A 25866-nucleotide genomic window follows, 5' to 3' on the forward strand; every position below is an offset into this window, starting at 1 on the left:
GTAATCCCAGGGTTTGAAAGGAGGAAGCAGGAGAACAAGAAGTTCAAGGTCACCCATCCTCATATAGGGAGTTCAAGCCAGCCAAGGCTACATGAGACCTTGACAAAAAGCAAGGAAGGGAGGAAAAGAAGGAAAGAAAGAAGGGAAGGGAAAGGAAGGGAAGGGAAGGGAAGGGAAGGGAAGGGAAGAGAAGAGAAGAGAAGAGAAGAGAAGAGAAGAGAAGAGAAGAGAAGAGAAGAAACTTCTAGCACATCTGTCCCTGAAAGCCTAGGGTTTATGTGTTTGTGTACTGCGTGAACAGGCTTTAGGTTACCAGTATGGTCAAATTCCATCTGTAAACATATGTTCCATCTTAAAAACCCTTCACTGTGTTACCCTGTCTGCTTTCCTCAATAACTCACGAGGCAGACAGACAATTATCCCACCTCTTCAGTGAGTAGAAGATGCAGAAAGATCACGTGTCTGACGTAAACTCATTGCTGCAGGAGACGAACTGACCTAAGCTTCTGGCTGTCCCCACGCTCTGCACTCTGGTTACTGCGGCAGCCACAGCTGCTGGGTGAAGGACAGCAGAGGAGGTAGGTAAACCGAGGCAGGAGTAGGGGCTCACAATGCTGGATGGTTCACGTCTGAAGTCAGAGGTTCTCCGTTTCTCTTGGGTTTCCAGCTCGTGGCCATGGAAGGTCTTGAGGAAGAGACATCCTCTGGGACAGATGGGCATCTTTGGACATGTGTGTCTGACTTGGGTGTCCACAGGAAATAGTCCATGCTGCCTGCTTGACAGTGGTCCCTCAGATAAAAGCACCCATGTGTCTGAGAACTAGACATCAAGTGGGGATCAAATCACCATCTCCCTCTCGGGAGGGCATATTCTTGCCCTTGGCCATGAGTTCCTGTCCCTCTCTCTGCACCTCTGCTACTCTAAGATAGAGGGCCTTGGCTGGCAGGGCACTGGAAAGAAAGCAGAGTGTGATAACCCAGGAGGGTAGCGTCCATCGCCTACCTGCTACTGTCTGGACCAGAAACAAAATGGGAGGGGCAGTCTTCAAAATCAATGACTTCTCCAGAAACTTCTCTAAGATGGCAGTGAGCTATGTCAGCAACTCACAAATCCCATATGGACAAAGATGGGAATGGAAGAGGGAGTCGGTGAGATGGTTCAGAACATAAAATGCTTGCTGCACAAATCTGACTCCCGAGGTCTATCCTGGGACCCCAGGTGAACGTGGATGTAGAGAACGAACTGATTCCACCAAGTTGTCCTCTGACCTCCACACATGCTCTGTAGGACGGTGGCCCCCAATACACCGCAAACACACTAATAGTGAATAGTTTAAAATTCCATTGTGTATAGGCGCCTATAAAGGAAAAATGGAAAAGGAACCAAGAGCGGAGTTGAGAAGAACTTTCTGGAAGTTTGAGTGGGATTCAAAAATGCCTGGAGAGGAGAGCTGGTATCTCCAGAGTGAAGACAGAGAAGCGTCCAGGCATTGGCTCCATGCTCACCATCCCTGGAGTCAAAGTCCCTGGCAGAAACTTCATGGTAGAGACGCTTTGTCAGTGCTCCGCCCCTGCTGGAGGCAGGACGGATGGCAGAGGGATGGCAACCAGCCCCATAGCTCAAGGGCTCTTCTGAGGAAAGTTGCCTTCCCTGCTAAGGTGTGCTAGGGCCCTTGGCCAACCTCAACTTCCACGTCTACTCTGAATCCAGGGGAGTGTGAGAGCCAAACTGCAGATGCTGCAGCCTTCGTAAGAGCCACTGGCAGAGAAGGAAGGGTGGGGATGGGGAGGAGCAGGACCGAGTCTCCAGATACGGCAGCTTTGTTGCTGAGGGAGTCGTCCAGTCTCAAGAGCTCTTTCCCGACTGGCAGAACGCTTAGTGCGAAGTGGAGTGAGAGTTAAGAACCAGCGTCTACGGGCTGGGGAGGTGACTGAGTGTGCTGTGCAAGCATGGAGACCTAGGTTTCATCCCCAGATGAGATGTAGCGGTGTGTATTCGGAATCCCAAGGCTGGGCAGGCAAGAGGTGAGCGATCCGTGGGCTCACTAACCAACCAGGGCCTGGCAGGCAGAGGTGGGCGGATCCCGGGGACTCACTAGCCAACCAGCATCATCTAAGGCGTGATTTCCAGGCCAGTCGGAGATTGTCTCAAAATAACGATTTTAAAAGTCAGATGGCCCGTGTGGAACAACAACGGAGATTGTTCACACACACACACACACACACACACACACACACACACACGCAACGGAGGAGGGGTTTGGGGAGAGGGTTCTGGCACACAAGAGAATGTCAGGATTCAGGGGTCTTGTTAAAGCCCCTTCCTTCCAGGACATCTCCTGCCTCTAAGATGCGGATAACCCTTACAGAGCTCAGATCCAGCAGCTTCAACTGGGAGAATCAGCGCCAGGAGGGAGGTGGCTGGGCGGGGCCTCTGTATGAGGTCTGTAAAGACTTGGCTTTGGCTTCTTGCACCATCTCCTCTGGCAAGGTTTCTGGATTCTCAGATCCCGCTGCACTCACTTCTTAGCCCTTCTCTACCTCTCGAATTAACAAGGTGAAGAGAACAGAGGCACAAGACTACTCTATCATCCACGAGGCAGCCCCAAGCCCACCTCCGTGGGAATGGAGGGAAAGGCCGGGGTCTTCACACAGGACGCGCTGCAGCTGAGTGAAAGCGAAGAGTGGGCTGCCTACACCACGCAGCCATAGATTGAGCTCAAAGGTAGAACAGGGTGGGGGTGGGGGAGGAAAAGAATGGAATCTTGAACAATGCCCATTTATATAAATGAAAAGTGCAAACACACAAATGGCCAATAAACCATGGGAAAGCGCTCCGTTTCATTAGTCACCAGGGAAATGTCAATTAAACCACAATGCGAAACCTCTGCACACCCACTCAAGCGACTAAGGCAAAAATAACAAAAATACCCGGTGCTAGAGAAGGGGGATGAACTGGCGTGTTCCCAGTAAGTGTTGTGAATGCTGGTAGAATCAGCCTGGGGAACTGTCAGCGTTGACCATAGGCAGACACTCTTGTCAGGCTGGGGGCACACACGTCCACCCAAGTTCATGTTCCAGAATGTTCACTCTAAACTAGAAACCACTCAAACGTCCATCTGCAGTACAGTGGATAAACAAATCGATGTTCACATATTCACAGAAGGGCCAATGAACTAGAACAAAAACAAAACAGTAATTTGGATGGATTGACGAATATAAAACCAATTTTGAAAGATGAGACATAAACATGTTTCCACTTCGTGATTCCTTTTTAGACACATCTACAAAGTAAGCAAACTGAAGGCCAGGGTGGTGGGTCAGTGGGTAAACAAAGGCTTGCAGCATAAGCCGGCAATCTCAGCTGATTCCACTCTGTAGCCCAAATTCTAATTGGTCTTAATAAAAAAAAACTCAAGAGTCAGCTATGGGGAGTGAAAGCCGAAGAAACAGAGAAGCAGGGCAACCAGCCACTAGAGAGTTCTAGCCTCTACCAATGCTCAAACCAAAGGGAGGGGGGAGTCCTGTCCTCAGACTGCCTGCCCTGAGTGCCTGTCTCCTCCTGCCTTATATCCCTCTCTCTGCCCAGCCATATCCCTTCCTGTCTCCACCTCCTTAGTGTTGGGATTAAAGGCATGTAATTCCCAAATACTAGGATTAAAGGTGTGAGCCACCATCACTTGGCTTGGCTCTGTTTCTCTTTTAAACTGATTCAGTCACATGTAACCCAGGGTGATCTTTAACTTAAAGAGATCCATCTGCCTCTGTCTCCCGAGCACTGAGATTAAAGGTGTCTGCCACCATTGCCTGGCCTCTGTGGCTCACTAATGTGGCTAGCTCTGCACTCTGATCTTCAAGCAAGCTTTATTTGTTAGATCATAAACAAAATATTACCACACCACCCAATCCACACAAAGGTGGAAAGAGAGAACCAAATCCACAAAGTAGACTCCTGAGCTGTCCGAGTGGGCCATGGCATCAGCACCCACCACCCACTTCATCATCATCATCATCATCATCAATAAAAAATTTTAAGCAGGTGGAGTCAGCAAGATTTACAGTGGGTAAAGTCTCCTGCCACCAAAACTAACAACCAAGTTTGTACCAGATTTTTTTCTTTTGGGCCACTAACCAGCTCCAAAATAATGACATAGAGACTTACTATTAGTTATGAAAGCTCTGTCTAACCTAGGCTCATTTCTGGCTAGCTCTTTTAACTGACTTTATTCTGCCTCTCTTTATCTACCTTTTGCCTCAAGGTTTTTTACTTCTTTTCCCTGTATATCTTTCTTTCAACTGCTTCTCACTGTCTGGCTGGATGTGGCTACCTGACTTCTTGGCCCAAGCCTGTCCCTTGTCTTCTTCTCCTTCCTTCTTCTTGAGCCCAGAGTTCTCCTATTTATTCTTTCCCCCTAGCAGTCCCGCCTATCCTTTTCCTGCCTAGCTATTGGTCATTCAGTTTTTTATTAAACCAATCAGGTGCCTTAGGCAGGAAGGTGAAACAAATGTAACACATCTTTACATAATGAAACAGATATCATTACATTGTTAAACAAATGCAGCATAAACAAAAGTAACACACCTTTACACATTTAGTAGCACAAACAAATGTAACACCTCTTTGCCCAGTTAAAATGTTTCACAACGCAAGTTCGAACCCCAGAACTTACATGGTAGAAAGACAGAACTGACTCTTCATACACGCTCTGACTTACATACACGCACCCTTGCATGGCATACCACATGTGTATATGCACACATACACAAAATAAAATAGATAAAAAATTTTAAAGGGGGTGAGCTAGCTAAGGGACTTTGATGCCGCTAGCACTGGGAGTGGGTGGAAACCTGGCGGTGAGAGACTGTGAAGGGATTTCGGGGATGTGGTAGTATTTGGTCTCCATGTGCTTGTTAAAGGTATGTTTGGGAGAAACCCTGATATTAAAGGTTTAAGACCTGTATACTTTTCTATGTGCAGGTTTGATAGAAGGACACATAAAATTTAGAGCCTGGGGCAGTGAGAAACAAAACAGAAGCCTGTAGCACGCACAGGAGTGCTAACACCTCCCTACAGGGGCATGTGCATTCTCAGGAGCTCCCTTAGGTTAGGAGAGATGCTCAGTAGAGCGTGGACAGCATCATTCCATGGGCTGTGGAGGTGAGCTGAGCCCCAGCACCCACGAGTCTCTGCTTCCGGATGGCAGGCCCAATGTTATCAACTCCCTTCTGCCCCTGCTCAGGCCTTCCCCCCGATGGGCTGTATCCTCCGTCTGTGAGCCAATAGGACCCTTCCCTCCTTCCTTAAGTTGTTTTTCATCAGGTATTGTGCCTTGGCCATGAGAAAAGAAGCCAACACAGTCATGTAAGAGATGAGTCTTAAGGCCAGTTTGCTAATTCCAGCTTTAAACCTGGGGAGGGGGATAAAGGGGCCAAAGAAAAATCTTGCTGCCTCTGACTGATCACTGTGTGGTCCTCATTCACTAAACAAGGTCTGGAAAGAAGAAAGGAATGCCCTGGATTTTGTATGGTTCCTTAGTGAGGGTGACTACTCCAGACACTTGCTACCCTGTCTTAGACTCTGCATCCTGTCTCAGAGCTCCAGATGTGTGTTCCTGGTGAAATCTCCACTGGGTATAGATTTTCATTTCTCCTTCCACACGCCACACACACACACACACACGCGCGCGTTTAAACCTAGTGTATTGAGTCACTGTGCATCCCACCTCTCCTGGCAACATCTGGCCCAGCACTGAGGAGAAAGGATAAAACTGCCTGGGATTAGGAGTAAGGGAGTCTCCCCTCTCATCCCCAGCACTTTTAGTTTCAGCCTCTCTCCATTCTCCAAGTCCGTTTGGAAGTCTGAATCTGAAAGCTTGGTGGTTAAAGATCTCAGGAAGGGAGGGACCTTCGGGTCAGTGCTTTTGCCTCCTGCTTGATGGGTGTGGGCTTCTGCTCTGGAAGGCGGGTCCCACAGTGGGATCTGCTACGGGGACGTTGGGTGCACTTCTCACTTTGACCACTAGTGGGAGCTGCTGACCAACCTCAGACCCGGCTGGAGCTACCGGCCGGCTCTGGCAGATTGATCTGTGGTCCAGCAGTCAGACCCTCCTGACACCCCAACCCCTTCAGAGCCAGAGTCCTGTGTCCTGAACATCACTTTCTTATATGTCCTCCAGAAACTTCTGGAGACACCACTGGCCCACAGCCACCTCAAACTTCCTATAAAGAAGTTGCTAGACAAGGCATGATGGCACAAGCCTTTAATCTCCACACTTGGGAGGCTAAGATAGGCAAATCACTGTGAGTTCGAGACCAGCTTGGTCCCTATTGCAAATTCCAAGCAAGCCAGAGACACCTAATGAGACCCTGTCTCAAAACAAAACAAACAAGCGATGGTCCCAGCTTGCCTCTGGTGTGTGTGTGTGTGTGCACCTCTGTGCTCCTGTGACAGCCCTGCACGGTGCCGCCGCAAAGGGAGAGGGACAAGCAAGTGTGTGACTCTGTGCCAACATGTGCACAGCTGTCTGTCTGGATGTATATGTGCGCGTGACAGTATCCTTGTGGGACAGTCACTGCTTGTGTCAACATGGAACTTGGTATCCCTGTGTGGGTCAAGAAGGCTGAACACGGTTCAAGAGGGTGTGTGGGAGGCGTCCGTGGGAGTCCTAGTGTTTGGTGATTGTGTATTTGATACTGGGGCTATCTGTGTATTTTGTTTCTGACCGCACCTGTGTGTCAGCGTGTCCACACAGATACCTACACGTTTCTGTACTGTCATTGTGTCTCTAGAAATGTGGTTCTAAGTGTCCCCATGCCAATGTGTAAGTGGATGTGTGTCTCTAAGTCACGAGGGTGTCATTAAGTTTATCAGTATGTGTTCCTCAACCCCAACATGTGTTAATGGTGTCTATGTCCATGTGAATAACTGTGCGTAGGCATCTGTATCTTTGTGCATGTATGTCAATATAGGTATGTGTGTGTTACTGTCTCAGCATGGGTGCCAGGTCATGCCCGTATCCATGTGGATAAATGGGATGTCTGGGGTAGGGTCCCCAAGGCAGTGAGGAGGGGCGTGTCAGTGTACTCTGGCTTGGGCGGCGTGTGTGCCAATGTTTGTCGGCGTGCGCCTGTCCAGGTCTGCGTGGGTGGCTCTCTGTGGCGAAGCGTCCGCAGGTCGGTGTGCGTCCGCGTGTCTGTCTGTCCGCGTCTGCGTGGGCGGCCGTCTCCGACAGGGCGCGTCCGGGATCAGGGGCGGTGGGCGTGCGCCCCGCCGGGGCTGGGTGGCTCTCCCCGCTAAGCCGGGCGGGCGCAGCGCCACGTGCGGAGCCCCGGACGCGTCGCTCTGGGGCGGAGCCAGCCCGGGGCCCCGGAGCCCCAGGCCGAGCCCAGGCGGGGCCCGCCCCCGACCCCGCCCCCAGCCCGAGCCCGCGCCGCCCGCCGAGCCCGGGAGCCCGAACCGAGCGGCGGAGCCGAGACGGCGGCAGCGCCCGTGAGATGCGGGGATCGCGCCCCCGGGGCCGCTGAGCCAGCGCCCGCTGCCCCGAGCCCAGCGCCGAGCCGAGTCCGCGTCGCGCTGCAGCCGCCCACCCCGGGGCGCGGGCCGGGGACCAGCAGGTGAGCGAGCGCCCCCGTGTCCCGCAGCCCCCCGCTCCTCTGTGTCCGCCGCCGCCCAACTTTCCTCCCCGATGGCCCGGAGGCGCCCGGCCGGGTACCCAGCACCCCGCAGCCGCTGTCCCAGAGGGGGGAGGGGCGGGAGAGGCGCAGGTGGCCCGGGCCGGGGGTTCCCTGGGGCGTCCCTGTTCGCCGTGGGTCTCCTCCCGTCCCCTCTCCTTCCGGGTTTCCCGTGCGCTGTCGAGGGCCGGGGGATGGGGAGCTTCGGCCCCGACTCCCGGGCCATCGCTGGCGCAGGCTGGCCGAGGGGCAGGGATTGGGACCCGGATTCCCGAGGCCGGAGACCCCAAGGTCAGAGCAGCCACAAGGCGCGCAGAGAATGTGCCTCTCTAGAGCTGGGGGTGAAAGGGCTGAGCGGACACCGGCCAGGACTAGGGAGCAGGCCAAGCGCTCGTTTTCCCTGGGCCCGGGAGCGTGGGGGGACCCGGCACCCGGGCTATGCCCTGGATTAGACGAAATCTCTGCACCCCAGGAAGGGATTTGTGCGCGCTATCGGGGGTCAGATCTACGAGTGTGCCCTGCCTCTGGGCGCTCCCACCATGCCGAGATCTCAGTGCCCTGTTGTCGCCTTGAAGCAGTCGCATCTCCTCCTGTATCTGTGGGCTCTGAGAGGGGACAGATGTCTGGACATGGAAATTCTGGAGAATTCTTCGTTCTCCTTGCTTTGACCTGGACAGACTCGCTCAACCTAACGGGAGAGAGAGGCAGCTCCGTACCTCTGTGTTATTTGACCGTCTTTGGAGGTGCCCTGCGAGGAAGTGGAGGTGCCTAGCCTTGTCTGAGTATTGATGGGGACAGCGATGTAGTGGGGACTGGTGGCAGTGTTGCTTATGATGCGGGAAATGCCAGGGACCAGGCCCTGGCTGGAGGCAGGCCTTTTAAACACCTGTTGGAGGGCAGCATACAACCACCAACCACGGAACTCACTCTGTCTCCTTAGCGACTTCAATCTCCTTGGGCCATGGGACCAGAGTGGCCTTGGGGTCCTGAGCTGCCTTTTACAGCAGTGACCCCAAGCACCATGCAGAGAAGCACAGAACAGGAGCCCCCACGAACCCCAGACCTTCTGTAGACTCACCATCATTCAGAACTGAGGCCTGGGCCATACGGAGTCGAGGCCCTCTGTCCTCCCCTCAACTCCCTAACCTGTCCCTGTCCCCTCCCATTAGAAAATTGGGCAGATGCACATAAATACGGTCACACGCGGGAAGATGAAATGAAGGCGGGACAGGCTGCTGCCTCAGAAGCAAGGGAAATTAAGGGGCAGCTGGAACATGGGACACCATTTCTTTGCTAGAATGCCTAAGGTTTTGAAAAGAGCCTCGGCTGGCTTCCATCTCATCCACCCCTCTCCACCGCAAGTACTAAGAGCCAGGGAGGTCAAGGACTAATCCAAGGTCACACATAATCGCTGGACTGGGGAGGACACTTAGGGTAACAGGCCTTGGACTCTATTTCCTGGTGGCCGCTTTGGCCTAGAATTGACCAGAGAGGGTCTAAATAGAGGAGTGGCCCTGTATTCCCGGCATTTGGGAGGCAGAGACAGGAAGATCTCTGTGAGTTCGAGGCCAGCCTGGTCTATAAAGTGAGTTCCAGGACAGCCATGGTTGTTATACAAGAAAACCCTGTCTTGAAAAAAAGCAAACAAAACAAAGACAGCAAAGAAAGAAAGAAGAGCGTCCCTCGGGTGCTAAGAAGCTGTCTTCAAAGCCCGAGGTGCTAGGGCAGCTGTCCTCTAGACTGCCCAGTCCCTGTATATGGAGGTGACCACAACACCCCTGGACGGATTCCACAGTTGACTCACTTGGCATAGAGGGAGACAGAGACAGCTGGGAATGGGGGAGTAGGGGAGGCTGGTGCCCAGGCAGTCCACCCAGAAGAGAATCCTAGGGGCAACCTGGAGCAGTGTCTCCTTCCCAGGAGGTTCATTCCCGTGAGCCCTTGAGGGGGCTTTTGAAGGAGGGCACAGTGATACCAGTGTCACCCCAGGAACACAAAAGTGATCGGAATTTTAGTTGAGAGTCAAAAGTCTTGTTCTAGCAGAGATAACTTCCACCTGGGTTTTGACGCATGAACAGGAGTTTTCCAGGTCGATGACCAACCAATGCAAACACGGGGACAGAGCAGCCATTAGTTGAGTGATCTGTTGGGTCCCGTGACATGAGGAAGAGTCCAGGTCACAGTCACAGACCGACGGGGGTGTTGGCAACCTCTGCTCAGGAATTGGGAATTTATCCTCAGTAATGATTCTAAAAATGGTGAACAGGCCCTGAGTGCTTTGTGTATACTAGACCACGGCAGGTACTCATGGGGTGCATCATCTCCCACTTATCCCCACATCAGCCCCCGAGGTGGGGACCACAGTCACAGCCGTGTTGTAGATGGTGAAGGGATCAGCAGCTGGTCAGTGACCTCTGTGCCACCTCCCCAGTGTGGACGGGGCCTGTGCAAACTTAGGAAGTCCTTCAGCTGAGGAAGTGTCATCAGGCCACTGGTGACACTCTGGTGTCCTCCAGGGTACCCAGAGGTAACCACCCCTTATCCTGTATGCACAGTGGGGGACATAGGTGGACAATAGTGACCTGAGCAATACCACGTCATCTGGGCATTAGAGAAGAAGATCTAAGAAGGAAGCTTCCAGAAGGCGACCTGGGCTGGAGGTAGGCACTCCAGAAGGGCAGCTGGACCCTGGAGCCAGGGCTGCCTGGCTGGCCACCAGAGCAGCACTTCGGAAGCTTTACATAAAGACGTCCGCTCTGAAGCTCCGCCCCCAGGCATGCTAATTCTCTTGGTTCTGGGGTGGAGCAGGCCGCCCGCCCGTCCTTCTGAAAACAGGTGATTCTGATGACATTAGAGAACGAGGCTGGAGCCAGATGCTCAGAGACACTGGACAGCCCAGGCAGGAGGGAGGCCAGGAGAGTAGCTGGCACTGACCTGAGGCAGAAAGGGCCGCTCTCCCAGGAGAGGGAAATCCCCCATTTCTGCTGAGAGATTTTTAGAAGGTACCTTTGGCACCGTTCATGGACAGATGAGCAAGGCTGAATAATTTAGAAAGAATGCCCATTAGATTGAGCCGCAGTAAGGGTGCCGGTGACCTCGGCAAGAGAAACAGCACTCTGAGCCCACGGCTGTGGTGCCCTGCGTGGTGAATTCTGCTGAAGGAACGGGTCGGGGATGCAAGCTGGTCTGGAGTGGGTTAAGGAGTGAGCAGGAGGGGATGATGTGGGAGCATGGGCAGACAGCACTTCCAAGGGTCTGATGGTTGGAGGGGTAGGAGAGGGACAGGGGACCGCATGAGAGGTGGGGTCCTGCGGTGCATGCCTGAGAAAGGGCTTATGGGGAACATCTCAAGTAAAGGACCAGAAGCCTCTGGGTCAGAACTGCAACTGTGAGGCGCACACGTCACAGTTTGCTCACTGGGCCGGTCGGAGAGGCTCCTGCAAGCCTCTGCGAGGAAGGTGATGGTGGGAACCGATTCCTGTCTCAGCATGGAGAGTGGGTTCTTTCTCTAGGGAGGAAAGCTGTCTTGGGAGACAGGGGACAAGATGGGTTTGCCTCAAGCAGGTGTCCATGGTGACAGAATTTGAAGAAGAGGGGCTGCAACCAAAGCCACATGGCTAAACTACAGGGAGGCAGGGAGAGAGGAGAGGGTACAGACGGAGACTGGACATTTGGGGGTGCAGCAGGGCAGCTGTAGGAATGGCTTAGGTCTGATGGCCAGGCTTGTCTCATACAGAGTTCAGAGGCAGGGGTGTCAACCCTGGAGGGTGGGGACATTCAGCATCTGTTTTGGGCCGTGGCGCGTTCTAGGAATCTTAGACAGGCGTTATCCCTGCCCTGTGAAGTCTGAGTAGTAACGGGGAGAGGGACTATGTTATGAAACACAGAGAGGATTGTTTTAGGTAGTGGCAAGTGCCATGGAAGGATTCCTGACGAGAGATGGTGAGTCGGTGTAGCCTCGCTGACCAGAGACCGTCTGAATGAGGCAACTGATCTAGGACCTGAATAACAGGTCAGATGTGGGGAGAGCGTATGGAAGAGAGAGCTGCCTGTGCAAAGGCCCTGGGGTAGGAGCTCCACGAATGCACGCTGTGCCTGGAGCAGAGGGAAAGGGACGGGGATGGAAAGACACCGAGCCTCTGTTCTAACCCCACCCCCTCAGTGGACTGCCCCTTCTGTGAGCCTACACCACCCTCCTTGGGCTGGTGCTGGCAGCAGTTCCTGGGAATGAAGCTATTTTTAGATATGGCTCTCCTCTCCTGTGGGCCTAGAACATACCGTGTCTTTTGAAGATGATCAATACGTGCTGGCACTATTTATAGAGGACCCCATGTCAAGTCCTGGGGCCTGGGACCCCCAGACTTTCCGGGGACAGGCATCACAGACATAGGCTCTTTGATCTACTCCTCAGTTTCTTTCTACTCTCAAAGGATAGGCAGAGGCACTGAGGAGCCTGGAGCCTCCCAACATCACCTCCAGGGCCAGAAAGACCTGCCCAGAACAAGCAGAAGGCAAACTTAGAATGGAGGTCCAGCCTCCCCTCTCCAGGGCTGATCAAGAGGAAGCCTGCCTGGAGGGGATGGGCCTGGAGCCTAGTGCTGGAGACTGCAGGGGAGGGCTGGGCTTGGGTCTGCTGCCTGTGGTCGGTCAGAGTAGTAGGTAGGCAGAGAGTGTTTATGTTCTAGGCTGAGTCCTTTCTCTCCTCTTCAGTGCCTTCTCTTTAAATCTCCCAGGAAGGCAGTGGAAAGTGGAGTCCCCCCAGGGGCATTTGCTGATGCCAGGGATGGAGCCTTTCTTACAATGTCTGTGTGGCCCAGGGTTGCTTTCTTACCCACCCAGAGAGCCCCGTGTACTGAGTCCCCTGGAGCCAGGGACGGCGCTGGCTATCCTAGGGTCTCAAGGTCACCAGAGACACAGGCAGGCCTTAGTCGGTCAGCGCCCAGGTCTCGAATGGTGCTTTCCAACAGTGGCGGCTCATCTTGAACGGGGAAGGCAGAAAATGGTCTCTGGCAGGTCTGGATTCTTAGAAGTCCCAGGAAGAGAAAGAAGCAGCTTTAGAGATGGTTTTCAAAGAGATCATAGGGTAGGGAGAGGCAGCCCCACAGCTTAGGCACGAGAGTGGTTTGTAGGCTGAACCTGAGGCAGCCTGGGTGAGAGAGCTGATCTTGGGGCAGGGGTATCCTGCCATAGGAGGGGGGACCAGCCTCAGCAATCAGTCCTTGCTGCTTGGAATTGAAGCCCAGCCTCGTTGGTCCAGGCAGGGAACCCAGAAAAACCTCCCTGGCTACCCAGCTAAGCAGAAGTCCAGCCCGTTCCTTTCCAAGACCCGGGTCACCAGTTAGCATGGAAGGGCAGGGAGGCTGAGGGACAGAGGCCTACCCACACAGCCAGAGACCTGAGCAGAAGGCGCAGGCGCCCAGCGCCCACCCCGCCACTGCACTTGGGTCGGATGCAGCACAGACTGCCAGTTAAATAAAGCGACAGCTAGTTGCCAACAGCACTGGAAACCCAGGGAAAGCCCCCACTCGCTTGCTGAGCCTGAGTGCCGATTAGATGTATAATTGCTGAGCTTCCGTTTCAGAATCTGTCCGAGGCGAGGAGACACAAATCCTCCTAAGGAGTCTCTGCAGCTTACCGTCCCCAGAGAGAGTGGGCACCAGGCACCTTCCAGTCCTCGTCTTTCTGATGGAATTAAGGATTTGTGCCCACATGGGTCACTGCTAGCCCCTGTGCAGGGGAAGCTTAAAAGCGTGCTCACCCACAGCCTGCCTAAAACAGCCATATGCATTTTGATGTTACAAGTGACTCTACCTGGCAGGCATTAAGCAGGGACAGAAGGGGGACTTTTAGGGGACGAGGGGGATGTTTGCTGTCTTAGTTGGGGTGGCATTTTACCCATGTGTGTGCAGTTGTCAATACTTATCTAACTGTACATACTTGATGAGTGTGTTTGCTTGAGTTTAAATTCTACTTCAGCTAAAAAGCGCATTAAGAGTGTCACATGTTTGGTTATAGTATTGTCCTGGATGCCTTTGTGGCATAAATCATCATTTCTGTGGGTTATTTCATCTCCCTCTGGGCAACAAGAGACCTCAGAGGGAGAGCCTCCCAGGTTTCCGAGAGGCACGTATAGCTCCTTTGATGCACACAGTAGGAGTCTCGGTTGCCATGGCACCCTGCGAAGCCTTTTTCAGCTAAGGCATCAGAAAGAGGAGTTGGAAGGAACTGAACAGGCAGAGTTGGGATGCTGGTGGCTGTCTTCTTGTTTCATGTACTGTGAGGGTCTGTGGGAGCAGGAGCAGGGCCACTGTGCAGGGAAAAATACCTGTTCAGAGTCTGGGGTACATGTACCCCTTTGTGACTGTCACAGGGTGTTAGATCATCCATGTCCCTGCTCTGGAGACCCAAGGCTGGGCAGCAGTGGGCCCTTGGAGAAGAGAAGATGCTGTGTGGATGGGCCTTTGCAGAGGCTGAGGAGGAAGGCTGGGCAGGGGCAAGGGTGCTGTGTTCACTGTGTACTGCAATGTGCGTATTGTGGGAATCCCGGGGCTTCCACATTCCCCTGACCAGGTGTCTAGATACTGCCAAGCAGTTGGTGGAAAGGAGGAGCCATTGCCCCACGCTTGCTGTGGGAGAGGGGGAAGAGAAAAAGGCAAGATTAGGAGGGAACTCTTGGTTTGTCTTTGGCAGGCGGGTGAGACCAAGTTAGGACCAGATAAGCTAGACCCCACTCCGCACCCAGCCCCGGACAGAGCCCTGTCCTGAAGAGGAGCTCTGTTCTGTCCCTGCCTGGGGATTCACTTCTGCAGAGCTGAAGCTGGTAGGATTTTCCTGTCGGCAGACTTAGCCTGGTGTTGGAATAAATGAGATGCAAATGTGTGTAAATTAGGGCATCCCCAGAAGCTAGGTGGGCGTGTTCTCCTCGGGAGGAATGGGCGCGATTGGCCAGGACTTCCCCGAGATTTTTTTGGAGGTGGGGGGGGGGAGGGTGTTGTTCAAACTTGCCCTGTTCCTCTTTGTGTGTTGGACTAGGCAGGGTTAATGCCTCTGCAGCAGCCTCAAAGAAGCGGAGCCAGCAGGGAGCAGGTTAGCTGAGGCTCGGGTGCAAGGACATGTCAATGTGCCTTTGATCTGGGAACAGGGACCTCTGAATGCAGAGGCCAGGGCACCAGCTGGCACCCCCATGGAGCCTTTGTCCAAGCAGTTAACCCAGAGAGCTGTACGGATAATTGCCTGGGCGGGCGGAATGGGACGAATGAACATGCTGTCGACCCCTCCCCTGTGGTCCCCCATCATCCCAACCTGTGGCTTTAGCTCCCATGGCTGCCCATAACCACTGCCGGAGAGCAGGAAGCCTACCAGGACAAATTTTTTTTAGTCCCTCCTGTGGCCCCCACCCCCACCTACGGAGGCCAGCCTGAGGCCTGATGCCAAAGCAGGTAGGGCCGTTAGATTCTACTTGCTGAGCAATGTCCAACAGGATAGAACAGGAACCCTGGATGTCAGTCACAGGATACTGAACATGTTTCTTTTGATCAGGCATTTTATCAAGTTAAGTATTATGCATTTAACTGTAATCAACATTAGAAATGATGGACAGACCGCTTGGCATTCTGTATCTCCTACTGAGCCTGCACGGGAGGGGGTGGTCACACACAGAGTGTCTGTCCCCTGTAGCCCTATCCTCAGTCCTGATAGCCACACACAGCGAGTGAGTGGCTACTCCGTTGGACAGTGCCAGAGCTGAGAGAACTGCCAGAGAATCGCTTCTGTCAGCAGAAGAACCGAAGGCATCTACCCAGGTGTGAGCATAGGCCAGCCTCCTCGGGGTGAACCAGCCCCTTCAAACACACTCGGTCCAGATGGGTATTTACAAGCCAGCCATGTCCCCTCCTCCTGGTTCTGACCACAGAGGTAGGAGACAGAGCTTCCTAATCCCTGGGCATCAGGTTTCTCACCTAGAAAGAAAGAGGATAATACCCTCCCTCCTCCCTTCTTGGGATTGTAGCAAAGATAAAATACCGTGATCCCAAACAGCACTTGCAGATATGAGTGTGTGTGCATTCACAGAGAGAGAGAGAGAGAGAGAGAGAGAGAGAGAGAGAGAGAGAGAGAGTGTGTGCCAGGCTCATAGAGAACATGAGACAATTCTGGCGTGGCCCTTAGCCCCATGTCCACCCTCAGGAAAGGGGCCAGAGTCATGGGGAGACAGCATTTACTCTGCATTCCTTCCTCCACCCAGCCAGTCCATTTCGCTCTGCTCTGCAAGCTCATGTTGAATGCTGGGGCCGAGGTATATGTGGAAATCAGTTCTCTGCCAGGTGATGTGGGGATTCAGGTAACCAGGGGCTTAGAAGGAAAGAGACAGACAGACAGGGAAGGAGGGAAGGAGGGAGGGAGGTCTGGTGTGGAAGGAGGCCCCTTGAGCTGGGTCTCCATGAGAACAATGAGGCAGTTACATGCTGTGTAACAGTGTTCCCAGCAACAGCGAGCCACACAGAGGACCACAGTCTCTGGAGATCCTGAAGGAGCTGAAAAACACCTACCACCTCTTGCTGCTGTAGCCAACCTAACACCACAGTTCACTGCTGTGTGTGCGTGTGTGTGCATGTGTGGACGTGCGTGTGTGTGTGGTGTGTTGCTGTGGAAGCAAACCTATATTGCAGGCATAAAGTATAGGTGCAGTGTGTATAGTGTGTGATACTTGACAACAGTAAGTAACGACGTTACTAGCTTGTGTGCTTTTAAGATTTTTTTTTAAATTTATCACTCGTGTATAGGTATGAGCCTGTGTGAGGTTATGATCACACATGCATGCAGGAGCCCAGGGAGACCAGAAGAGGCCATCATCAAATCCCCTAGAGCTGGAGTTAGACAACTTTGGTGCTAGGAACCAGACGTGGGTCCTCTGCAAGAACACACGGCACATGCCCTCAAGCACTGAACCACCTCTGCAGCTGTGCTGTGCGCTGTGCACTGCTGATTAGGAAGAGCAGGCTGCTGCCTCACTTGGTCCGTGTGTGTCGACACTCCGTGTTGCACTGAGGCTACATGAGTTTAGGGATGTTCTTTTCCAGGAGCTGTTATATGGTAGAGCAGCCCCTTAGCATGAGAAAGAAAAAGAGTGGCCATAGCAAGTGACTGATTTACTTCATCTGGGTATGTGTGAGTACACACTGATGCTCACAGGACAGAACTGCCTAAATGATGTCATTCTTGTGGCTCCTCAGGATTAAATGACACACGGTAATGACAGCAAAGCCCACGAGGACAACAGCAGCTCGTGATCACTGCGTTTGTACAGTGGTTGAGACCTGTGAGAGGATCAGCAAGATACACGTTAGGATGGCCCTCTGAAATAGGATCTTTCTCTCTGTCTGTCTCTCTCTGTGTCTCTCTGTGTCTATCTGTCTCTCTCAAATTTTTTGAGACATGGTCTCACTATGTCACTATGTAGCCCTGGCTGTCCTGGGACTCCCTAGGTAGACCAGGCTATCCTCAAACTCACAAAATTCCTCCTGCCTCTGCTCCCAAGTGCTGGAATTAAAGGCATGCACCACATGTCCTGTCTCTGGGAAAGTTCCTAGCCCCACGGGGAACTGTTGACCGATGGGAAAACAGAGATTAACTCACCCTAGGACTTGTGGCAAGCAAATGACTGAGGTCCAGGTCACCTGCGTGGGCTGACTTCCTAACCCAGTTCTAATCACTTCCTTGTTCCATATAGGAACAGGAAATCTCTCAAGAGAGGGAATGGGGAGAGGAGCCACAGAAGAGGAAGAGATAAATATGGGGTCAGGGGTCTCTGGACACGGTCATTTCCTCATTACCAGTCTCTGCAAACCTGGACAGGACAGTGCCCTTTCAGGTCAGCATGGAACCTGTACTGTGGCGTCCTTTCCTGTCCGATCACCACCAGTTCACTTGAAGGACCATCACCTGGGAAAGTACTCTCTGAAACTGCTGTAGGGCCATGCATACAGTGGGCACCGAATGCCTGCTCGTTGAATCAACGAAATGAGTGAGCTGAGGTATTAATTAGTATGTCCTCCTGAAGGAAGAATCAAATTTGCCTGGTGCATGCATGGGCCACAAGGCTTGGGTGGGGGCTGTCATGGGGTGACATCCACTGAGTAAGAGAACATCCCACTTGGCACACACAATCCACTTGAGTGGAAGACAAGGGACATGTTCAGGGGTTCACAAGTGCCCTGGCCTTCCTCTCTGAGGTTACCCTTTGCATAGACCTCTTCTTCAGCACCCAGGGGCAGGCAGAAGGGCAGTACCGGGGCCAGGGAAGATGGACCTGGGTAGGATGGATAGGTGTCAGGGTGGTGGGTCATCCGCCCAGCAATCATGGGACTGCCAAGCAGGAAAAAGGAGCGCAGAGCCGAGGAAGCCGGTGGAGATTTCCTAGGAAGCCTGGGAGCCCCTTCCACAGAGGGCTGCGCATAAATTTACATGGCAAAGAATATTCTTTGCATGCTGGGTTCCAGAGACTCTGATTCCACAGCGACCAAAATGCCAGACATGACTCAGGCAGGAGGCTGAAGTGAGCCTGCCTTCAGGCTCAGGGAGGGGCTGCACGGAGCTAGACAACACCAAGAGCTCCTCACTCCTCACTGGGACTGAAGGAGGCAGGGAGGGCCTGCACGGAGCTAGACAACACGAGGGCTCCTTACTCCGTGGCGGGCATCCTGCGAGTTCACTGCCAGAGCCAGCAAAGTCCTGTGCAGACTTGGACAAGCAACCTAACATTGGTCCCCTACCCTAAGGACGGGGGACAATACCCACATCTGCTTTTTAGGTTGTGTTCATTTCAGTGACATCTTTGGCCACTGACATGAGCCTCAGGAAGGCCTGTGCGGTGGGTGTTTACCCCACCAAGCATCCATGGTGTTCACCCCACCCCTGCCACCATATCTCCCCTCGCCTGTCCCACAGGTTAACGTAGAATCCTTTCCCTGCCCTAAGTTGAGACATCCAGGCCAACTGGGCTAAACAGATTTGTCCCCAGAAACTTTTAGTGTTCAGAGACGTCTAGAAGGGGAAAGAGCCATCTATGGGGTGCAGAGGGGGAAAGGCAGTCACACAGGACACAGGCAGCGCTTGGGAATGGCTGTCACAGACTGGGAAGGAGAGGAGTGTGGCCATGTGGGGACACAGTCAGTGCAGTGGTTACGACGCCTGCCTGCCGCAGTGATAAATGCTAAACAAAAAAGAGTCGGAGGAAGGAAGGGATTGTTTTGGCTCACGGTTCAAGGGGATGGAGCCCATTATAGAGGGGAAGACGTGGCAGCATAGACAAGGTCACTGGTCACATTGCTTCCGCAGTCAGGAAACAGAGACAAACACTGGTGTTCAGCATACCTTTCTTCATTTACTTCATCCCATGATGCCACCGACATGCAGGGTGGGTCTTACGACTCTGGTGGACTCAGTCTAGAGAATCCCTCACGAGTATGCTCAGAGACATGTCTCCTAGGTGATTCTGAACGCTGTCAAGTTGGCGCTATTAACGTTAAGTCCCAGCGATCCAAGTGGTAGTTAGGAGCCTGTCCTGGGCTGTTGCAAATGGAGGAGGAAGCATTGAGTGAAGGTGGAGGGCATATGACCTTAAAGGGTGCCAGTATTAGCTAGTCTGAAGGAGGCCAAACCATTTGCTCCCACTAACTCCACAGCTGCAGGGACACGGGGAGACATGTGCCTTATGATCTGATGTAGAGGGATGTATTAGGATGGAGCGGACTCCCAAGAGTCCTGCCAGTGCCCGGGCAGAGGGGTCAGCTACAAGAAGCTACCCAGTCTCCAGAGCAGCCACAGGGCCAGTGGGAGAGAGGGGCACCAACAGAGGGAAAACTGCCTGGAGCAGGGGTGTGGCCTGCGGACCTTGCCTGCTGTGCACCCACCACAGTCTCCAGCTTCGGGAGCTGGTTGTTCAACTGTGTTTCCTTCCTGCCTTCCACAGCCACGGATGCCTCCTCACCCTTGGCATGCTCAGACCACTCTGGAGCCCACCTCACCCTGGCAGCCTGTAATCCTGCAGCTGGGCTACACCAGGCAGAGCAGGGTGTAGACTCTGAGCTGCTGAAGGGAGGGCGGGGCCAGGGCCAGGTGCAGGCAGGAGAACAAGAGAGAAAGCCGATCCAGTCCGCCTGCCCATTAGGAGTAGCCCAGACACAAAGGCCACTCTTGGCAGGTTTACTTTGGAACCTGAGGCTGCCCCGCTGCTGGGAGGCAGGGAAGCTTCATCTGGAATCTAGTTTCAGACAGGCTTCTGATGCCAGGGCCTCCCTAGGGTGTGGGTGCTAACCCTCTTTGGGACCCCAAACCCTGTCACTTGGCCAGACTTGGGGTGGAGGGGACAAGGAGGTATGATAGCGATTGGACACCCCAACTTACTATCCTCTGACCTCGGGCTGTTCTTGAAGTTTCCTGGCTCCCCAAAAGCGTTCTGTCTCTCACTCTTGAACCCAGTAGGACTCCTTATGGAATCTGTCAGGTCCTCAGGCTAAGCTTCTCTCTAGAAGGGTCAGCAGTGCTGGTCCCTAACCCTGTCCAGGGATGCCCCAAAGTCCTGGACCAGTGAGCCAGGGAGAGGCTAACACCCACCGTGGTGGATCACGGGAAAGGTATCAAAGAACCCCAGAAAGCACGCAGAGGGTCCTCTCGCCCACAGCTAAGGAATATGGACCCCAGGAAGCACGCAGAGGGTCCTCTCACCCACAGCCAAGGATGGACACCAGGGTAGGCCAGTCCTAACCAAGGACTGAGTTGTAGTCTTGGAGTTCTCTGCCCACGGAGAGAGGCTCAGCTTGGAATCCCAGTTCTCAAGACAAAATAATAGTATTAAACAGGAAATTCTTGGTATAAAAGAAAGCTGCTGGGACACTTCAAACTGATTTTCAAAGTGTGTGGGCCTCCCTAATGTTTTAAATCGGAGCAAGCAGGAGTTGGAAGTACTATGACGTTGAAATTGCGGGCAATAATAATATCTGAGGTACCCACAGTCGTTGTGATGGGACAGGGTTGTGATACCAAATCTTTGGGTCATGGCTGTTAAGGCTACCTTCATAGATAAAGAAAATATTTCATTGAGTTCACGAGGATATGCTATCCCTCCTCTCCCGTCCCTCCAAGAACCCCCGAACTCTATAAACAGACAGAACTCACCCACGTCCTTAGTCAGGGAGTGAGTAGCTGCCCTTGCTGCTGCTGTCTGGAGGGTCACATGAGAGGGGTGGTGGGCTGGTTCTCCATCTGGGCGCTGTTAGCACAGAGGTTTGGCGTGTGAGAATGCACCCACCTGTGTGCTCCCTGGCATCTGTTTGCGTGAATCCTGGATTTTGATACAAATTGCCAGCATCCTTCACTGAGGCAGGTGCAGGTGCGGGCTTGCACACACACGCTTCTGCCAGCGTGTGCACATCCCTGGGCCTCCACGTGTCTCCAGCACCCTTGCAGGCGTGTGGACACAGATGGATACCGCGATCGGAGGACACTATTTTTAGCAAATAATCCCAAGCTAAGGGGTGGCTTCCCAGTTTACAGAAGGAGCAATTGCTCACCGCGGAGAGGGCCGCCCCACTGTCCTCCCAGCGAGGTTCCTTGTTTCTAACATGAAATGAATAACGACTCTATTGTTTTTGCAAGTTCATCATAGTGGATTCTGGAAATGGGGGAAGGTGTAAAGGAAGTTTAGAATGACCCAAATTCTCCTCAACAAGGGGGAAGAAAAAATCGCCATTCATGTTTAGCAATAAGTGCTGCAGACCAAGCCTTCTGCTCGGTTAGAGGTGGAGGCTAGACAGGGAGAGGCTCTTATGAAGCGGGGACCTACTCTCTCACCTGCTATTTTTAACAGAGATGGTCCTTTAACTTCACGTGAATCAAACAAGAAGCTGCAGACAAACCGGGGAGCGGCAAAAGGAACCTCTGCCTTCTGCTTCTGCGGCGCTTGTTTCGTGCTGTGCTTGCCCAGGGTCCACACACATGCACACATGCACGTGCATGCGCATGCACAAATACACTCACTCACTCGCTCTCTGTGTGTGCGTGTGTATGTGGTATGCTCAGCTTCATCTGTGTGTGTCCGCACACGCACACACAAATGCACCCCCTCTCTCGCTCGCTCTGTGTGTGTGTGGTATGCTCAGCTTCATCTGTGTGTGTGTATGTGGTATGCTCAGCTTTGTCTCTGTGTGTGTGTGCTATACTCAGCTTTGTGTGTGTCCCAGTGCAAAGGCACATATGTGCTAGTGTGTAGAGGCCAAAGGTCAACTTGGGATGTCATTCCTCAGGAGGCGTCCAACTTGTTTTCTGAGCTGAGTTTCTCTCTAGGACCTGGGCTAGGCTGATAGCCCAGCCAACTCCAGGGTCTTCCTGTCTATGACTCCCTGGCACTGAAATCACAGGCAGATACTATCAAAGCCAGCTTTTCATGTAGATACTAGGGACCAAACTGAGATCTTCAAGCCTTTATGGCAAACACTTTACCAACTGAGCCATCTCCCCAGTCCCTAGGGGTGCCCCCTCCATAATTTTTAATTTTATTAAATTTATATTCTCATGTATGCTCTCCCTGGCTCCTACCCCCTCCTCCCTCCCTCCCTCCCTCCCTCCCTCCCTCCCTCCCTTCCTCCCTCTCTCCCCTTTCTTCTACTTCTCCCCCTCTCATGTGTGCCTTTGTTGTCACAACAAACATAGAGGACAAAGAACGACCATCAGGCATCAACTCTCTGCTTCCCCCAATCTTGGGGGATCCAAGGATTGAACTCAGGTCATCAGGCTTGGCAGCCAGGACCTTCACCCGCTGAACCATCTCAACAGCTCCCGAGGTGCCCATTGAGGCTGTGTTGCTCATGTTTTACCTGCCCCCTGGTTGAATATCTGCAGTCCAAGGTGCTCAGGCCACCCTGGGTCCTTGTTGGCCGTGTGCTGGGGTGGGTGCCACAGCAGCTTATAGGGGTCATTCATGACGTGGTCCACAGGAGTGAGATCAGGGCAAAGCCCTTGGCTGACAGGAAGGGAGAGTGTCCCTGGCAGCGATCTCCAGCAGGTGTCCAGTCTGCCATCTTGAGCTGGTGCCCAGCCATTCCCGGGTTTGATGTGGCAATTAGCAGTGCAGCCCCTTGGCGTGGTGTCATAGTCAGGAGCCCTCTGGCCACATCCTGTTTTGGTGAGGCAGTCAGGAATGCATTCTTCTGCCTTGCTGTCATAGACAGAGTGTGTTTGCACCAGGTTCTGAATCTTTTGAGGCCACCGGGGGCCACATTCTCCCGGTTTGACGTCACACGCATGTGCCTGTTGGATGTCCTCTGCAGTAGTGGTCACTGTCTTCCGGTGTTGCTGTTCCCTTGGGACTGGCATTTGTTTGTCCGCTCTTGTGGGGGAAGAGGGGACAGTGTGACGAGCCAGAGGCACACCCTTCACATTTCCCATCTTTGGAATCAGCCTAGTTAGTGATGGGCTGCCCCCAGGGGATTCCCACGAGATGCTCATCAGAGGTCTGCATGGCTGTGCACACCGGAGTGCTAATATGTGGATGCCATCTCCTTTGTTACTGCCCAGCTATTTCTGAAAACCCACAGGTTTTCCTGGGTCCCTTGGGGCAAACGCTGATGTCCTCTCAATTGCCGCCTCCTGTGCCCAGGTCTCATGTGAGTGCGTGGGGACTGGGAACTGTACACCACTTATTCTGGGAGTATTTCCTGGAGAGGAGGAAGAGCTCCTGGACCCATCCAGGGCCAACCCCTGGCATATGCATGTTTCACCTTTCATGGGGGAGCGGAAGACCCATTCTGTCGGGGTCTGGTATAAAGCAAATGGCTTCTCTGTCCATCCCTGCTCCGTGGAGCCATCATATTTAGACAAAAGGGGGAGGTGCTTCTTCAGCCAATGACCTTTGGGATGCTAGCCCACTTTGAGTGTGGTCTCTTGTACTATAAATGCAGATGTAGGGGCATGTGCGAGCCCCTTGGCTGCTGGATTGGGTTCCAGTTCCCTGTGCATGCAGAGGACTGCGGATCTCTACTCTTTCTGTGAGTTTGTCCCCAAATAAATAAACCTTTTTTATACTCCATCCGGGCTAGGGGATGGGACATGTCTTAAAAGAGCACAGTTGGAATGTTTTCTTTGGTGCAGAGTGGGCAGGGTAAAACTATCACGATGACACACTTTCCCTTGGCCACTGGTGTTCAGACCCACGCACTGGGGCAGGAGTGGAGAAGCCACTCCAGTGCCGTCCCTCGTACACACCACGGGGGAGAGCTTAGGTATTTACCCCTGGTCACTGTCAATCATGTGTGGCCTGTTCAGCGATTGGCAACTGGGGATACTTGTATCCACTGGCAAATTGTGTCCTTTCCTGCTCCAGCATAGCTGACTGACCACCCTGCCTTCTGTCTGCGGCACCCCATCACACACATGTCTGTGTCTTCCAGCGTACCCCCAGGCAGCCTGAGGAGAGCCTGTGCCCCCAGAAGCAGGATGAGAAGATGGCAAACTTCCTGTTACCTCGGGGCACTAGCAGCTTCCGTAGGTTCACCCGGGAGTCCCTGGCGGCCATCGAGAAGCGCATGGCGGAAAAGCAGGCCCGAGGTTCGGCCACATCACAGGAGAGTCGTGAGGGCCTGCCAGAGGAAGAGGCTCCCCGGCCCCAGCTGGACCTGCAGGCCTCCAAAAAGCTTCCGGATCTCTATGGCAACCCGCCCCGAGAACTCATTGGGGAGCCCCTGGAAGACCTGGACCCTTTCTACAGTACCCAGAAGGTGACTGCCACCCCCCAACACCCTCCTCACCCATCTAGGTAGCTCCCAGAAGGGCAGCAGCAGATGGGGTTCTGCTTATGTGGAGTTCTGTGGGGCCAGCTCCCCAGGGCTTTGGGGTAGTGACTCACCACTGATCTGTATTCCAGTCACCTTAATTTGGAGTTCTGGGGTAAAGACATAAATAATGATGTTTGTATCCCTAAGTTGAGGGGTGGACCACTAAACTCTTGCCTTCTTGTGTAATGCTTTGGTAGACACCTCTAGGGGATTCCTCCCTGTCCCCAGATGTGTGGGCACTTGGAAGGAAGCCCTGAGTGGTCTCTCTCCTAAATAAAAGCGGCATGCGCTCCTCCCTCCCTCTTGTAGCTCAGAGAATTAGCCGACATCATCATCAGAGCCAGCTGTCTCAAGCTGAGCCACAGCCATAGTCTCCTGGGCCTTGTGGGGAAGACTGGTTCTGTCATTCTTGCTCCTGGGGAGATGGACGGAGTGTTGTTTCTCCACAAGGCCCTGCCCTGGCCTCCTCTTCAGACCACGGGTCACCCTGTTGCACCAAACAAGGTGACAGGCGTGCAGAGATCCTACAGAGGCATAGGATCCCCACTCCGCTGTCCACACTGCTGGACCTAACTGTAGGGGTTGGTAGTGGGACAACAGACTGGAATCTAGGGCGTGGCCTTTCCTGAAGGCCAGGCACCAGAGACCAAGGAGGCTGCTGGGTTACTGTGCTCAGCTCCAAGCTAAAGGCAGAGCAACCCCTGTGGGACCAGAAAGGGAACTGAAGTCAGTGTGAGGATCTATGCAATGTGTGTCAGTGTGTCGGTCGCCATGGTGTGAGACAGTGTTTGGAGACCAAGGGCCCGAGTATGCTTGTCTGTGTGTATGCACACACACAGCTATGGATGGGAAGAGGCCCACACACACTCAATCTCCAAGTCAGGAAAGCTGACCTCCTCTGAGGCTTCAGGAACTCGCTGATTCAAGTGACTGGAGCAGGGTCAGGGTTGGGCGTGAGTGTGACAGTTATTAGGCAAGAAGGTGGAATCTAGGTGAGCGAGTGGGTAGGCTTTGGTCACAGTCGGTCAGAGCTGATGGAGAGAAGTGGGATTGGGCTCAGGGACATGGCCGGGAGAGAGTCTAGGTCTCTATGAGAGGAGCAGAAAGCAGGTTGGAGTCAGATGAGCCTAAGGATGGAGTTCCAGGCTGGGTGGGCTTCGAGTCTCTAAGCCCCGCCCCTCCAGCAGCCCCCATGTGGGCGGAGCCAAGGAATGTTTGATCAGAGATTGCCTAGTGCCCCAGACTCCATCCTGTGCCCCTTGCTGACCCTGGCTGAGGGAGGCACCCCAATGGAACTTCTGGCTCTAATCTGTCTGCTTACTTTGTCCCACTAGCCCAAATTTTAATGTTTATAGAGCTTCGTCCCATC

The 25866-nt window shown here is 53.3% G+C and overlaps 1 protein-coding gene across 3 annotated transcripts in view; it reads left to right on the forward strand.

Moving 5' to 3' along the window:
- The first annotated feature begins 7477 nt into the window (after nucleotides 1-7477).
- Nucleotides 7478-25866, forward strand: part of Scn5a (sodium voltage-gated channel alpha subunit 5) — a 96714-nt gene continuing 78325 nt past the window's right edge. For all 3 annotated transcript variants that reach the window (XM_075964168.1, XM_075964170.1, XM_075964169.1), the window contains exons 1-2: nucleotides 7478-7614; nucleotides 24114-24440. In XM_075964168.1, coding sequence (XP_075820283.1) covers nucleotides 24168-24440 — 273 coding nt within the window. In that variant the 5' untranslated portion in view covers nucleotides 7478-7614; nucleotides 24114-24167. The remainder of the gene's footprint in view (nucleotides 7615-24113; nucleotides 24441-25866) is intronic.

Source organism: Microtus pennsylvanicus, chromosome 3 (genome assembly GCF_037038515.1).
Source record: "Microtus pennsylvanicus isolate mMicPen1 chromosome 3, mMicPen1.hap1, whole genome shotgun sequence".
Lineage (NCBI taxonomy): Eukaryota > Metazoa > Chordata > Mammalia > Rodentia > Cricetidae > Microtus > Microtus pennsylvanicus.